The following is a 13,770-nucleotide window of genomic DNA, read 5'->3' as shown; positions in this document are numbered from 1 at the left end:
TTCTGTGAACCCGCCACTGTATACCTGTTCTGTTCAGTGGACCCGCCACTGTATACCTGTTCTGTGAACCCGCCACTGTATACCTGTTCTGTTCAGTGGACCCGCCACTGTATACCTGTTCAGTGATCCTGCCACTGTATACCTGTTCTGTGAACCCGCCACTGTATACCTGTTCTGTTCAGTGGACCCGCCACTGTATACCTGTTTAGTGAACCCGCCACTGTATACCTGTTCTGTTCAGTGGACCCGCCACTGTATACCTGTACTGTGAACCCGCCACTGTATACCTGTTCTGTTCAGTGGACCCGCCACTGTATACCTGTTCTGTGAACCCACCACTGTATACCTGTTCTGTTCAGTGGACCCGCCACTGTATACCTGTTCAGTGATCCTGCCACTGTATACCTGCTCTGTCAACCCGCCACTGTATACCTGTTCTGTTCAGTGGACCCGCCACTGTATACCTGTTCTGTGAACCCGCCACTGTATACCTGTTCTGTTCAGTGGACCCGCCACTGTATACCTGTTTAGTGAACACGCCACTGCATACCTGTTCTGTGAACCCGCCACTGTATACCTGTTCTGTTCAGTGGACCCGCCACTGTATACCTGTTCTGTGAACCCGCCACTGTATACCTGTTCTGTTCAGTGGACCCGCCACTGTATACCTGTTTAGTGAACACGCCACTGCATACCTGTTGTGTTCAGTGAACCTGCCACTGCATACCTGTTCTGTGAACCCGCCACTGTATACCTGTTCTGTTCAGTGGACCCGCCACTGTATACCTGTTCTGTGAACCCGCCACTGTATACCTGTTCTGTTCAGTGGACCCGCCACTGTATACCTGTTTAGTGAACACGCCACTGCATACCTGTTCTGTGAACCCGCCACTGTATACCTGTTCTGTTCAGTGGACCCGCCACTGTATACCTGTTTAGTGAACACGCCACTGCATACCTGTTCTGTTCAGTGGACCCGCCACTGTATACCTGTTCTGTGAACCCGCCACTGTATACCTGTTCTGTTCAGTGGACCCGCCACTGTATACCTGTTTAGTGAACACGCCACTGCATACCTGTTCTGTGAACCCGCCACTGTATACCTGTTCTGTTCAGTGGACCCGCCACTGTATACCTGTTTAGTGAACAGGCCACTGCATACCTGTTCTGTTCAGTGGACCCGCCACTGTATACCTGTTCAGTGAACCCGCCACTGCATACCTGTTCTGTGAACCCGCCACTGTATACCTGTTCTGTTCAGTGGACCCGCCACTGTATACCTGTTTAGTGAACAGGCCACTGCATACCTGTTGTGTTCAGTGAACATGCCACTGCATACCTGTTCTGTGAACCCGCCACTGTATACCTGTTCTGTTAACCCGCCACTGTATACCTGTTCTGTTCAGTGAACCCGCCACTGTATACCTGTACTGTTCAGTGAACCCACCGCATCAGTGCGCATACCTGTGCAGTTAAGTGAACCCACCTACCTACGTGAGTGCACGCAGTGTGATATACCACTCCGTGCATACCCGATATGGACAAAACAGGTAGAGGAAGAGGTAGTGCCAGAGGCAGAGGAAGGCCACCCGGCAGGTCTGCGCGAGGTCGTGTAAATGTAATTTCGTGTGGACCTGGCCCACAGTACAGTGCTCGGAAGAAGGCACGTCCCATCACCTCCCAAGATTGTCAGGACGTGGTTGAGTATTTAGCGACACAGAACACCTCATCTTGCTCAGCCACCAGCGCTACTACTAGCACCACTTCCGCTGCATTTGACACTTCGCAATAATTATTTAGTGGTGGTGAAATCACTGATGCACAGCCATTGTTGTTACAGCCAGATGAATTTTCGTCCAGCTCATATGTCTGCGTTACGCGGCAACACTATGGATGTAACGTGTAAGGAGGATGAAGGACCTACACGTTTGGATTTTTCTGAGGCAAGCGAAGCTGGGCAGGATGATTACGATAATGACGATGATAGGGATCCTCTGTATGTTCCCAATAGAGGAGATGAAGAGGGGGACAGTTCAGAGGAGGAGTCAGAGAGTAGTAGGAGGAGAGAAGTTGCTGAAAGAAGCTGGGGCAGCTCTTCATCAGAAACAGCTGGTGGCAGTGTCCGGCACCATATATCGCCACCTATGTACAGCCAGCCAACTTGCCCTTCAGCATCAGCTGCTGAGGTCCCCATAGTGCCCACATCCCAGGGTGGCTCAGCGGTGTGGACATTTTTTTATGTGTGTGCCTCAGATCGGACCAAAGCCATCTGTTTGCGCTGCCAACAAAAATTGAGCCGTGGAAAGGCCAACACTCACGTAGGGACAAGTGCCTTACGAAGGCACCTGCAGAAAAGGCACAAACAGCAATGGGATGGCCACCTGAGCAAAAGCAGCAGCAGCACACAAAAGAAAAGTCACCCTCCTTCTCCTCTTCCTCCTTCAGGTGCATCATCTGCTTATGCCGCTTTCTCCCTTGCACCTTCACAGGCACCCTCCTCCACTCCGCCTCTGCCCTTGAGCGGTTCCTGCTCCTCTGCCCACAGCAGCAGTCAGGTGTCCGTGAAGGAAATGTTTGAGCGGAAGAAGCCACTTTTGGCCAGTCACCCCCTTGCCCGGCGTCTGACAGCTGGCGTGGCGGAACTGTTAGCTCGCCAGCTGTTACCATACCGGCTGGTGGACTCTGAGGCCTTCCGTAAATTTGTGGCCATCGGAACACCGCAGTGGAAGATGCCAGGCCGCACTTATTTTTCGAGAAAGGCTATACCCCAACTGCACCGTGAAGTTGAGAGGCAAGTGGTGCCATCTCTTGCGAAGAGCGTTGGGTCAAGGGTACACCTGACCACGGATGCCTGGTCTGCCAAGCACGGGCAGGGCCGCTACATTACCTACACAGCCCATTGGGTCAACCTGGTGAACGATGGCAAGCAGGGCGCAGCGGACCAAATTGTGACACCTCCACGGCTTGCAGGCAGGCCTCCTGCCACCTCCTCTCCTCCTGCTACATGCTCTTCGCTGTCCTCCTCCTCCTTGGCTGAGTGGCAGTTCTCCTCTCCAGCTACACAGCCCCAGCTCCGCAGGGCCTATGCTGCATGCCAGGTACGACGGTGTCACGCCATCTTAGACATGGCTTGTCTCAAAGCGGAGAGTCACACTGGAGCAGCTCTCCTGGCTGCTCTTAAGAAACAGGTGGATGAGTGGCTGACCCCGCACCACCTGGAGATAGGCAACGTGGTGTGCGACAACGGCAGCAATCTGCTTGCCGCTTTGCATATGGGGAAGCTGACACACATACCCTGCATGGCACATGTCATGAATCTAGTGGTTCAAAGATTTGTGGCAAAGTACCCTGGCTTAGCGGATGTCCTGAAGCAGGCCAGGAAGTTCTGTGGGCATTTGAGGCGGTCTTACACAGCCATGGCACGATTTGCAGAAATTCAGCGGAAAAACAACATGCCGGTGAGACGCCTCATTTGCGATAGCCCCACTCGCTGGAATTCGACCCTGCTCATGTTCTCCCGCCTGCTAGAACAGAAGAAAGCCGTCACCCAGTACCTCTACAACTGGAGTAGAACGAAACAGTCTGGGAAGATGGGGATGTTCTGGCCCGACAACTGGACACTGATGAAAAATGCATGCAGGCTCATGCGGCCGTTTGAGGAGGTGACCAACCTGGTGAGCCGCAGTGAGGGCACCATCAGCGACTTAATTCCCTACGCTTACTTCTTGGAGCGTGCTGTGCGTAGAGTGGCGGATGAAGCTGCGAATGAGCGTGACCAGGAACCGTTACGGCAGGAACAGGCATGGGACCAATTTTCATCAGACCCAGCTGTTTCCTCAACACCTGCGGCAGCACAGAGGGGGGAGGAGGAGGAAGAAGAGAGGTCGTGTGCAGAAGACGAGTCAGACTCAGAGGATGATGAGCAAGGTGTTTCTTTGGGGGAGGAGGAGGAGGAGGAGGAGGGGACGGCGGCAGGAGAACAACCGCAGCAGGCGTTGCAGGGGGCTTGTGCTGCTCAACCTTCCCGTGGTATTGTTCGCGGCTGGGGGGAGGAGGTTGACTTACGTGACGTCACTGAGGAAGAGCAAGAGGAGATGGAGGGTACTGGATCCGACTTTGTGCAGATGTCGTCTTTTATGCTGTCCTGCCTGTTGAGGGACCCCCGTATAAAAAACCTCAAGGGGAATGAGCTGTACTGGGTGGCCACACTACTAGACCCTCGGTACAGGCACAAAGTGGCGGACCTGTTACCAACTCACCGGAAGGTGGAAAGGATGCAGCACATGCAGAACCAGCTGTCAACTATGCTTTACAATGCCTTTAAGGGTGATGTGACAGCACAACGCCAGCAAGGTACCACTGCCACTAATCCTCCTCCCGTGTCCACGCAGTCAAAGACAGGACGCTCCAGCGATCTCATGGTGATGTCGGACATGCGGACGTTCTTTAGTCCAACGCCTCGCCGTAGCCCTTCCGGATCCACCCTCCACCAACGCCTCGACCGGCAGGTAGCCGACTACCTGACCTTAAGTGTGGATGTAGACACTGCTGTGAACAGCGATGAGGAACCCTTGAACTACTGGGTGCGCAGGCTTGACCTGTGGCCAGAGCTGTCCCAATTTGCCATCCAACTTCTCTCCTGCCCTGCCGCAAGCGTCCTCTCAGAAAGGACCTTCAGCGCAGCTGGAGGCATTGTCACAGAGAAGAGAAGTCGCCTAAGTCACAAAAGTGTTAAGTACCTCACCTTTATCAAAATGAATGAGGCATGGATCCCGGAGGGCTGCTGCCCGCCCCAAGACTAAGTCAGTCCCCGCACACACAGCATCTCTGCCTGCACGCCGTGTGACTGGCTGCCTGGCCTGCCCCAAGAAGACTAAGTCGCTCCCAGTCCCTCCACACAGCATATCTGCCTGCAGGCCGCTTCACTACCTTCTCCGCCACCACCAACAGGGTCCGGGACTCCAGGCGGATTGCTGAATTTTTTAGGCCGCTGCTAGCAGCGGCCGCTGTAATAATTTTTTGGGTGCGTGTACATGACTGCCTAATTTTTCTGCCTGCACTGCGGGCAGCTGCAACAACAAAAGAAAAGGCATGTACATGCGCCCATTCCCCTTCGTGATCATTACCTTGCCGTGGTGAAGGGGCTTGCGTATCACAATGAAGCAATGACCGGCGCCTAGATGAGTGTCTCGGGCGGCACACAAAAGATAATAAGGTCGTTGCTTCATTGTGGTCAGACCAAATTTGATCAGCTGGACAGTCACTGTTCTGTCATTCAGCTACATCAGCCAGGCCGACCATATGGGCTGTAAAGCCACCAAAACCTGCACTCTCGCCATGGTGCGCACCAGTCCAGCACGGCCGTCACTACACAAACAGCTGTTTGCGGTGCGTTACACGGTGAGTTTGGTGTGTCAGTGTGAAGCAATACAATACAATACAATAACATTTCTATAGCGCTTTTCTCCCATAGGACTCAAAGCGCTTAGGCTCTCTCAGATTCAGTAATTAGTAGGATGAAGTATTCACACAACAAAAGTTATATTTCTGCAAATGCCAAACTGAACAGGTGGGTTTTCAGTCTGGATTTAAACACGTCCAGGGATGGAGCTGTCCTGATCTGTTGAGGTAAGGAGTTCCAAAACATAGGGGCAGCATGACAGAAGGCTCTGGGACCAAAAGTTTCCAAGTGGACTCTGGGTATGGCTAGATTATTAGAACCTGTTGATCTGAGAATGCGGGGATTGCTACGCAGCTGCAACATATCTTTCATGTATCCAGGGCCTAAATTATTCAGGGATTTAAATGTCAGTAGGCCGATCTTGAATAGGACCCTCCATTCTATAGGTAGCCAGTGAAGGGAGTGCAGGACTGGCATTATGTGGCAGTGACAGGGTTGGTTGGTTAGCAGTCTGGCAGCAGTATTCTGTATCAGCTGTAGTCGGTACAAGACCTTTTTTGGAAGGCCAGTGTAGAGAGCATTGCAGTAGTCCAGTCGGGATGTGATGAAGGCGTGGACTAAGGTTGGCAGATCTTCTGGGGGTATGAGGTGCTTGATTTTTGCAATGTTCTTCAGGTGAAAATAGGATGATTTCACCACAGCAGAGATTTGAGTTCTGAAGTTTAAATCCCAATCAATTAGAACTCCCAGGCTACGCACATGATCAGAGCTGCGCAGATCCGTGCCTCCTATTCCCAGTGGTGAAGACTGCAAGTTAAGTTGTTTTGTTATCATGCTCTGCCCTCCTATCAGAAGGACTTCAGTTTTGTCTGCATTTAGTTTCAGCCAGTTGTCATTCATCCATTGCTGTAGTTCACGTAAGCAGGCGTTTATAGTTAGAGTTGGGTCTGTCACACCAGGCTTGAAGGAAAGATATAGTTGAGTGTCGTCTGCATAGCAGTGGTATGTCAGGCCATGTTTTTGGATTAGTTTTCCCAGCGGTAACATGTAAATCGTGAAAAGCAGGGGAGAGAGGATTGAGCCCTGGGGCACCCCATACCTAAGTGATACAGGGGTGGACAGGAAGGGCCCCATAGACACTTTGTGGGTTCTGCCACTCAAGAAGGATTGGAACCACTGAAGAACTATGCCATCAATGCCGCAGTATTCCTGTAGCCTGTTTATCAAGATGTCATGGTCAACTGTATCAAAGGCTGCAGAAAGGTCTAGCAGTATGAGGATGGAGCACTCTCCTCTGTCTCTTGCCATGAGCAGGTGGTTGCATATTTGGATGAGGGCCGTTTCAGTGCTGTGGTGTTTCCTGAAGCCAGACTGGAATGGGTCATAACTGTTGTTTTGTAGGATTTTGGCTTCTAGCTGGAGGTAAACAGCTTTTTCAATTAGCTTGCCCAGAAAGGGAAGGTTAGAGACAGGTCTGTAGCTGGTCATTGCATCTGGGTCCAGGGAGGGTTTTTTGAGCAGAGGCCTGATGATTGCTTCCTTCAGTAAAGCAGGAAATATCCCTGATTTTAAGGAACAGTTAACAATTTTTAGGAATACCGGTACGAACAGGTCGGGGCAGTTCAACATGAACTGTGTTGGGCCAGGATCTAGGTCACAGGTAGTTAGGCGGACGTGAAGGAGGATGCTTGATGTGACTTCTTCATCAATTTCTTTGAAGTTTGACCAAGGTGTTACATTGTCTCTGCTAATGGTCTTCGGCGCTATATTAGGCTCAGATGCTGTAAGTTGGATGGCGGACCTTATAGCGGAGACTTTGTCTGTGAAGAAATGGGCAAATTGGTCACAGAGGTCCTTTGAAGACTCGATGTTAAGTTTTTGACATGCCGGGTTGCAGAGTTTTTCCACTGTGCGGAACAGTTGGGCTGGTTTGTTAACTGCATTTGCAATCTCTTGTGATAGAAAGGATGATTTTTTTCCCGTGATTACCTTTTGGTAGCTCTTCAAGTGGAGGATTAAGGCATGTTTGTCTTCTGGGGACTGAGATTTGCGCCACAGTCTCTCAAGTTTTCGGCCTTGTCTTTTCAGCTCTTTTATAGCGTTATCAAACCACTGTGCATGATGGTGTGGAGTAAGATATTTGGTGCGCAGAGGAGCAATGGTCTCAAAGGTGGAGGACACACATTTGTTGTATTTAAACACCAGAGTATCAGGGTCCAAGCTGGAGTCAGTCAATTCATCAAAGCTAAGGTTATCTCGGATATGTTGAGGTGTTAGCCCTTTTAAGCGGCGATATTTTATTTGATTCTTGACCTGGTGTTTGACAGCTGGTATTGAGAGGGAGAAGTGGATAGTGTGATGGTCTGACCAGGCAACAGGATTAATTTCCACATTGGCTATTGACAGCCCAGTATGGAATATAAGGTCCAGAGTGTGGCCTTTCCTGTGAGTAGCAGAGCTGATTGATTGGAGGAAGCCCAGTTCATGTAAGGCACGAGGTAGCTCTATTCCAAGTTTTGAAGAGGAGTCATCCACCCATGTATTGAAATCTCCAAGAACAATCCATCTGGGGTGTTCCAGTGTTAGGTTGCATAGGAGGTCTACAAGTTCCTTAAGGAAGTCTGAGTGTTTTTCTGGTGGGCGGTAGATCAGCAATATGTTAATGTTTTTCTCAGCTGAAAGTTGCACCCCCAAGCATTCAAACGAGTTGGTAGGACCTACAGTAAGTGGTCTGATTTTCAAAGCTGATCTAAAGCAAAGTGCAACCCCTCCTCCCCTGCGTTCTTTCCTGTTGCAGTATATCATGGAATAGTTTGTTGGCACGGCAGCCTCCAGGGTGGGGCCAACTGGTTCAGAAAGCCAGGTTTCAGTCAGGCAGGCCAGATCAGAAGACTCTATTAGATCATGTATGATTGCTGTTTTGTTGTTTATCGATCTGCAGTACCTTAATTACACTACCTGATTGATGTATACACATGCAAGATGTTTTAAAGCACTTTAGGCCTGTCATTTAGCATTCAATGTGATTTCTGCCCTTAAAACGCTGCTTTGCGTCAAATCCAGATTTTTCCCGGGGACTTTTGGCATCTATCCCACTCCGCCATGCCCCCCTCCAGGTGTTAGACCCCTTGAAACATCTTTTCCATCACTTTTGTGGCCAGCATAATTATTTTTTTTTTTCAAAGTTCGCATCCCCATTGAAGTCTATTGCGGTTCGCGAACTTTAACGCGAACCGAACGTTCCGCGAAAGTTCGCGAACCCGGTTCGCGAACCTAAAATCGGAGGTTCGGCCCAACTCTACTGATAATAATGATCTAAGATTCTACGAGTGGTTATTGTGCAAAACAGTACATATACTGTCTATTTCATTATGTTTGAAATGGCAGATTGTACGGTATTAGGTTATTCTTTTTTTCCTTTTAATGGACAGCTTTCCTTTTAATTTTCCTTTTAATGGACAGCTCCAGCGAAAAAAGAAAGCAGTTAAAATCTGACAGAACCAACAGGTTTTGGACTAGTCCATCTCCTCATGGGTTACTCTCATGGTTTTCTTTTGTTTTTCTTCCACAGCAGTTTAACTGCCAAAAACATAATATACCAGCCAGCCTCCCTACTCACTTGCACACTATTCTGGTAGTTAGACTTAGTAACTGCCGTTTAGGAAATGCTTTTGTAAACAAAGAAAACTTTGAGAATCCCCCATGAGATGATGGAGTAGTCCAAAAACCGTGGGTTCTGTCAGATTTTTAACTACTCCCTACTTTTTACCCTTAGAAACGGGCCAATAAAAAACGTCAGCATTACCGCGCAAAGAGTTTTTATTGCAACAACACTCTGTCGCTTCCAAATCTGTGATGTCAGGTCGTAGAACTTTAAAACTGAACAGCGGGTTTACAAAATCTCAGCCCTTCCACTGAGAGTCCATGCCTGAGCTACACGCTTGTCCCCCGCCAGCCTGTTACCAACAACCGTCACATCTCAGGGGGAATTCGTTTTGAATCACTGCTCTGTAATAGAGTGACCGAATCCAGTAAACCTTTTCTCCTTAGTTTTCTTTTGGGTGATAATTTCACATCTGATCAATACAATGCCTTTTAAGCCCCCAGCAAGGAAGAAAATGCTCAGAACAATTTTAGCAGTACTTTTTCACCTACTTTTTGGTACTTTTTTTGCAGAGTGCTGAAAAGCTGTTTTAATCAGAAAAGGAAAATTATGTAGGAGAAAAAGTGAATTGGATTGGGCCCAATGAGGTTGATTCACTATGGAAAATAGCACAAGCTACTTTGTCAATTAACATTGTTACTATGTTAATTACATAGTAACTACCGTATATGCCGGCGTATAAGACGACTGGGCGTATAAGACGACCCCCCAACTTTGCCAGTTAAAATATAGCGTTTGGGATATACTCGCCGTATAAGACTACCCCCTCTCTGCATCCTCCATCCACCTGTCCCACCCCTGTATACCAACCCCTTTGCACCTCACATTACCTCACATCAAAATGATTGTATCATAAAACATTTATCATAGGACATCATAGGACAATATAGGAGATAAACAGTATAAAATATTTACTGAATAAAAGATACCGGTAGTAGCAACTGGCATTGCAGTGGGAGGGAACAGAGATCGCGCTGTGCTGGCTATGCGGGGACCGATGACTCCATTGCTGTACCGTGTGCTGGAGTCATCGGGAAATTGTTGTAGGCTTCGGGTTTCCATCTTGAGTTAAAGTTTCCAGCAATCCAGATGGCATATTGCGAACAGCCACTCGCGCAGGTAATAGAGCAGCTTCCTGGTTGTGGGTCACCTGACCGGTGACATGTGCGCTCCACAGTCCGCCGGCAATCTCTTCCGGCGTGAGCACACATGCCACCATTGGAGCGCACAGCCGCACACGTCACCAGTCAGGTGACCCCCGAACAAGGAAGCTGCTCTATTACCCACACGAGCGGCTGATCGCAATATGCCATCTGGATTGCTGGAACGTTTCCCGATGACAGCAGCACCCGATTACAGGTCAGCCTAACACATGTGCTGAGACCCGGCAGCCTGACACCCGGCGTATAAGACGACACCCGACTTTTCAGAAGATTTTTAGGGGTTAAAAAGTCGTCTTATATGCCGGAATATACAGTATGTTAATTAACATCGTAGTGGCCACACTAGTGAAGTATCGTGGTGGCAAAACATCACTACCGTGCGGCTGTGCTAAGCAGCTCCCGCTGTTTAGTTATACATGCTACACTGCCACTAGCACGGGTAGTGTGCATGGAAGGAAAATTAAGTTGCGCTGATTTAATAGCAAGAGCCTCAGGAGGTTTGCTGGCACTATTTCACTTAGTGAATCAACCCCAATGTTCCTTAAAATACTCACTGGTACATCCTACTGTAAATGGGAGATGGCCATAAAAACGGATTCGCTTTTCTTGCCAGCACAATAACTGCATTGGTTAAAAAATGGGCATATGTGCATTTAGTGTTCTCTTGTTGAACTTAATTGTGATTTCAAGGGACGTGCCCTTAAAGAGGATCTCCAGTGAAAATAATGTAATAAAAATTGCTTCATTTTTACAATAGTTACCGTATGTATAAATTATTTAGTTAGTGTTTGCCCATTGTAAAATCTTTTAAATCCCTGATTTACATTCTGACATGGTGACATTTACATGGTGACATTTTTAATATTGGCAGGTGATGTAGCTGCTTCATCCTTTTTTGGCAGTTGGAAACAGCTATTTCCCACAATGCAACAAGTTTCACAGACAGGAAACTGCCAGGAGTTCCACGGTCCTCAGAGTTTCTTGTGGGAGGGGTTTCACCACAATATCAGTCATACAGCGCCCCCTGGTGGTCTGTTTGTGAAAAGGAATAGATTTCTCATGTAAAAGGGGGTATCCGCTACTGATTGGGATAAAGTTCAAATCTTGGTCAGAGTTTCTCTTTAAATAAGAACCATAGTGAAAATACCATCATTAATAAACTACTATTCATTTATAGGTTATTTAGTTAGTGTTATTTAGTCAGTGTTTGCCCATTGTAAAATCTTTCCTCTCAGAGGAAAGATTTTACAATGGGCAAACAATCCTCTCCCTGATTCACATTCGGAAATTTATCGCTGGTGGCGACATCTTTAGTTCTGCCAGGTGATCAGTACGGAATGTTCATTAATAGGAGATCTGTGCACAGAGATTGCTTGCTGTGCAGTTAGAAAAAGCTGTTATTTCCCACAATTCAGCAAGGTTCACAGACAGGAAACTGCCATACAGACCCCCCCCCCTTTTTGATTAAAGGTAAAGATTTCTCATAGGAAAGTGGGTATTAGCTACTGATTGGGATGAAGTATAATCCTGAGTTAAAGTTCCTCTTTAAAGCTTTTTCTTGTTACATCTTGTCATCCACAAACTAAGGTGTGTACCACCATGTTGCTAATTTGAATGGTATGGTTTTGAAGTTATAAATACTGATAACAACTTGTATTTTTTTGAATCTGTTGTTTTCCTCCTTCCAGCATTGAAGAGTGCCTGGAAACCCTCCGTTTGGAAGTAAATGAAAAGTATGGGGAGGAAGTATTGCAGAGCAATGAGGACTGTGTACAGTGGCTGAAAAATCCCCCTGTATCCCGCATACTGGCTGATACTCCTCACAATGAAGTTATGACATTCCTCAAGACTTTGGTAAAAAGAAAAAAAAAACATTTATCAATTGTAAAGCTTTGTGTCAGAAATTTTAACTGTCTGTTAAATAGTTACTGCTTGGTTTGGTTAATAATTATTGATTACTAGGAACAGTATGGCTTAGTGAACACATATCCTCATCCAGATTACTGTAGGATCACTTGAGGATTGTACATCTAAACAGTCTTCCGTGATCTCTTAGGCCAATCTCTTCTGAATGCTGGACCAGTGCTTCTATTAGAGCAAACTGGGCGATGCATTTTCCCACGTTACTAGAGCTCAGAAAGAGTACAGTTTTCGTATAAAAATCTATTCTACCCAAACAAAATACATCAGTTATAGATGGAAACCGTCGCCCTCAGAAATATTAGGTCGCCCCTCAGCTGCCAATTATGTCCATTTCTACAACAAAGTCACACCTATGTTGCATTCTCCAAAATATAAACTAAATTAAATTAATACAGTTGGTTGAGTTGGAGGCCTCCTTACAAAGGGTGCATATAGCTATAGATGGACACTCAGGTGCAAAAATCATTTCACTTGAAGCCGATGTAATGGTTCATCCCAACAGTATCTTGTGGAGGATCAGTTGTGGAGGAAGAGGTTTAACCTGGGGAATAGCTATAGAGGAGCACCCCCAAAGACCACAGGAGGGCTCAGAGCTGGGGGCACCAGTTGCTGTTTTTCTCTATAGTATACAGGGGTTCATCCTCCAGATCAGCTGTTTTTGTGTCTGCACTTTTTATGGGTGTAAAGATCATCATGGCCACACTTGTTTTGTGTCCCATTATACATTTACACCCCCCCCCCCCCCCCCCAAAGGCTGTAAGGATCACCAGGGGGAGACAAATGTCAAGTAAATTAGTGACACATACCTGAATCTTCAGAGGTCGCGATGCAGAGAATAGCTTCTCTTGCAAATCACAGCCCGTAACCCCTGGAGCTGGGGCAGATTAGGGCTGGGCTGTAAACCAGGAGCAGGCAACTCCAGTGGCAGAAAAAGTAAAGATGAGACAACAGACCAGTTGGCACGAGGTAGCTGACTTCAGTGTTTCAGCGACAGCGCTGTGTGGCTGATTTGTGCACCCAGAGAGCGATAGCCAGTGCCCGAATTACATGTCCCCCCCCCCAGGTTGCCACAACTGGGAGGGAGAATAGTAATTGACAAGGGCCTGGAGTTTCTGCAGGAGCAGGGTGAGCTGTATTTTGACTTCATCTTCTCCCTGAAATTGACCACGACAATATTGAATGAACTCAGTTGGCATGCTGTAATATCGTCAGCAGGAACAGCAGCAGTTGTAGCTGTAGCAGGAATTAAGCTTCATGAGGCAGGAGCATGAGGATACTTGTTAGATGCAGCAAGGTAATAGTCATCAATGGGGCAGGTAGTCGTACAGGCAAAGGTCAGCAACAGATAATCGGACAGAGCAGAGATCAGCAGTGGATGGAGTTCTCAGACAAGACAGGTTTGGTAACAGAGCGTGTAGTCAGACAAAGCAGAGTTTGGCAACGGATCAGATCCTAATACAATTCAGTATCATCATCAGACAAGAACAGGGCAGACAATAAGTCAGGACAGGAATACAAACCCTAACTGCAAACTACAGCAACTGGTGAGGGGACTTCCCCAGGATTTTATTGACCTTTTGGCACGTAATTTATGTATGCACAAACGTGCCCTCACGTTG

At 47.7% G+C, this 13,770-nt stretch overlaps 1 protein-coding gene across 8 annotated transcripts in view; it reads left to right on the top strand.

The window, feature by feature from the left end:
• KIAA0825 (KIAA0825 ortholog) overlaps positions 1 to 13,770 on the top strand; it is a 516,601-nt gene that overhangs the window by 34,018 nt on the left and 468,813 nt on the right. For all 8 annotated transcript variants that reach the window (XM_068247538.1, XM_068247506.1, XM_068247507.1 and 5 more), the window contains exon 3: positions 11,917 to 12,082. In XM_068247538.1, the coding sequence (XP_068103639.1) occupies positions 11,917 to 12,082 (166 nt within the window). The remainder of the gene's footprint in view (positions 1 to 11,916; positions 12,083 to 13,770) is intronic.

The sequence above is a fragment of the Hyperolius riggenbachi genome, chromosome 1 (assembly GCF_040937935.1).
Source record: "Hyperolius riggenbachi isolate aHypRig1 chromosome 1, aHypRig1.pri, whole genome shotgun sequence".
Classification (NCBI taxonomy): Eukaryota; Metazoa; Chordata; class Amphibia; order Anura; family Hyperoliidae; genus Hyperolius; species Hyperolius riggenbachi.
Note: the sequence above shows the minus strand (reverse complement) of the source record. Positions and strands in the feature narration are given on the sequence as shown.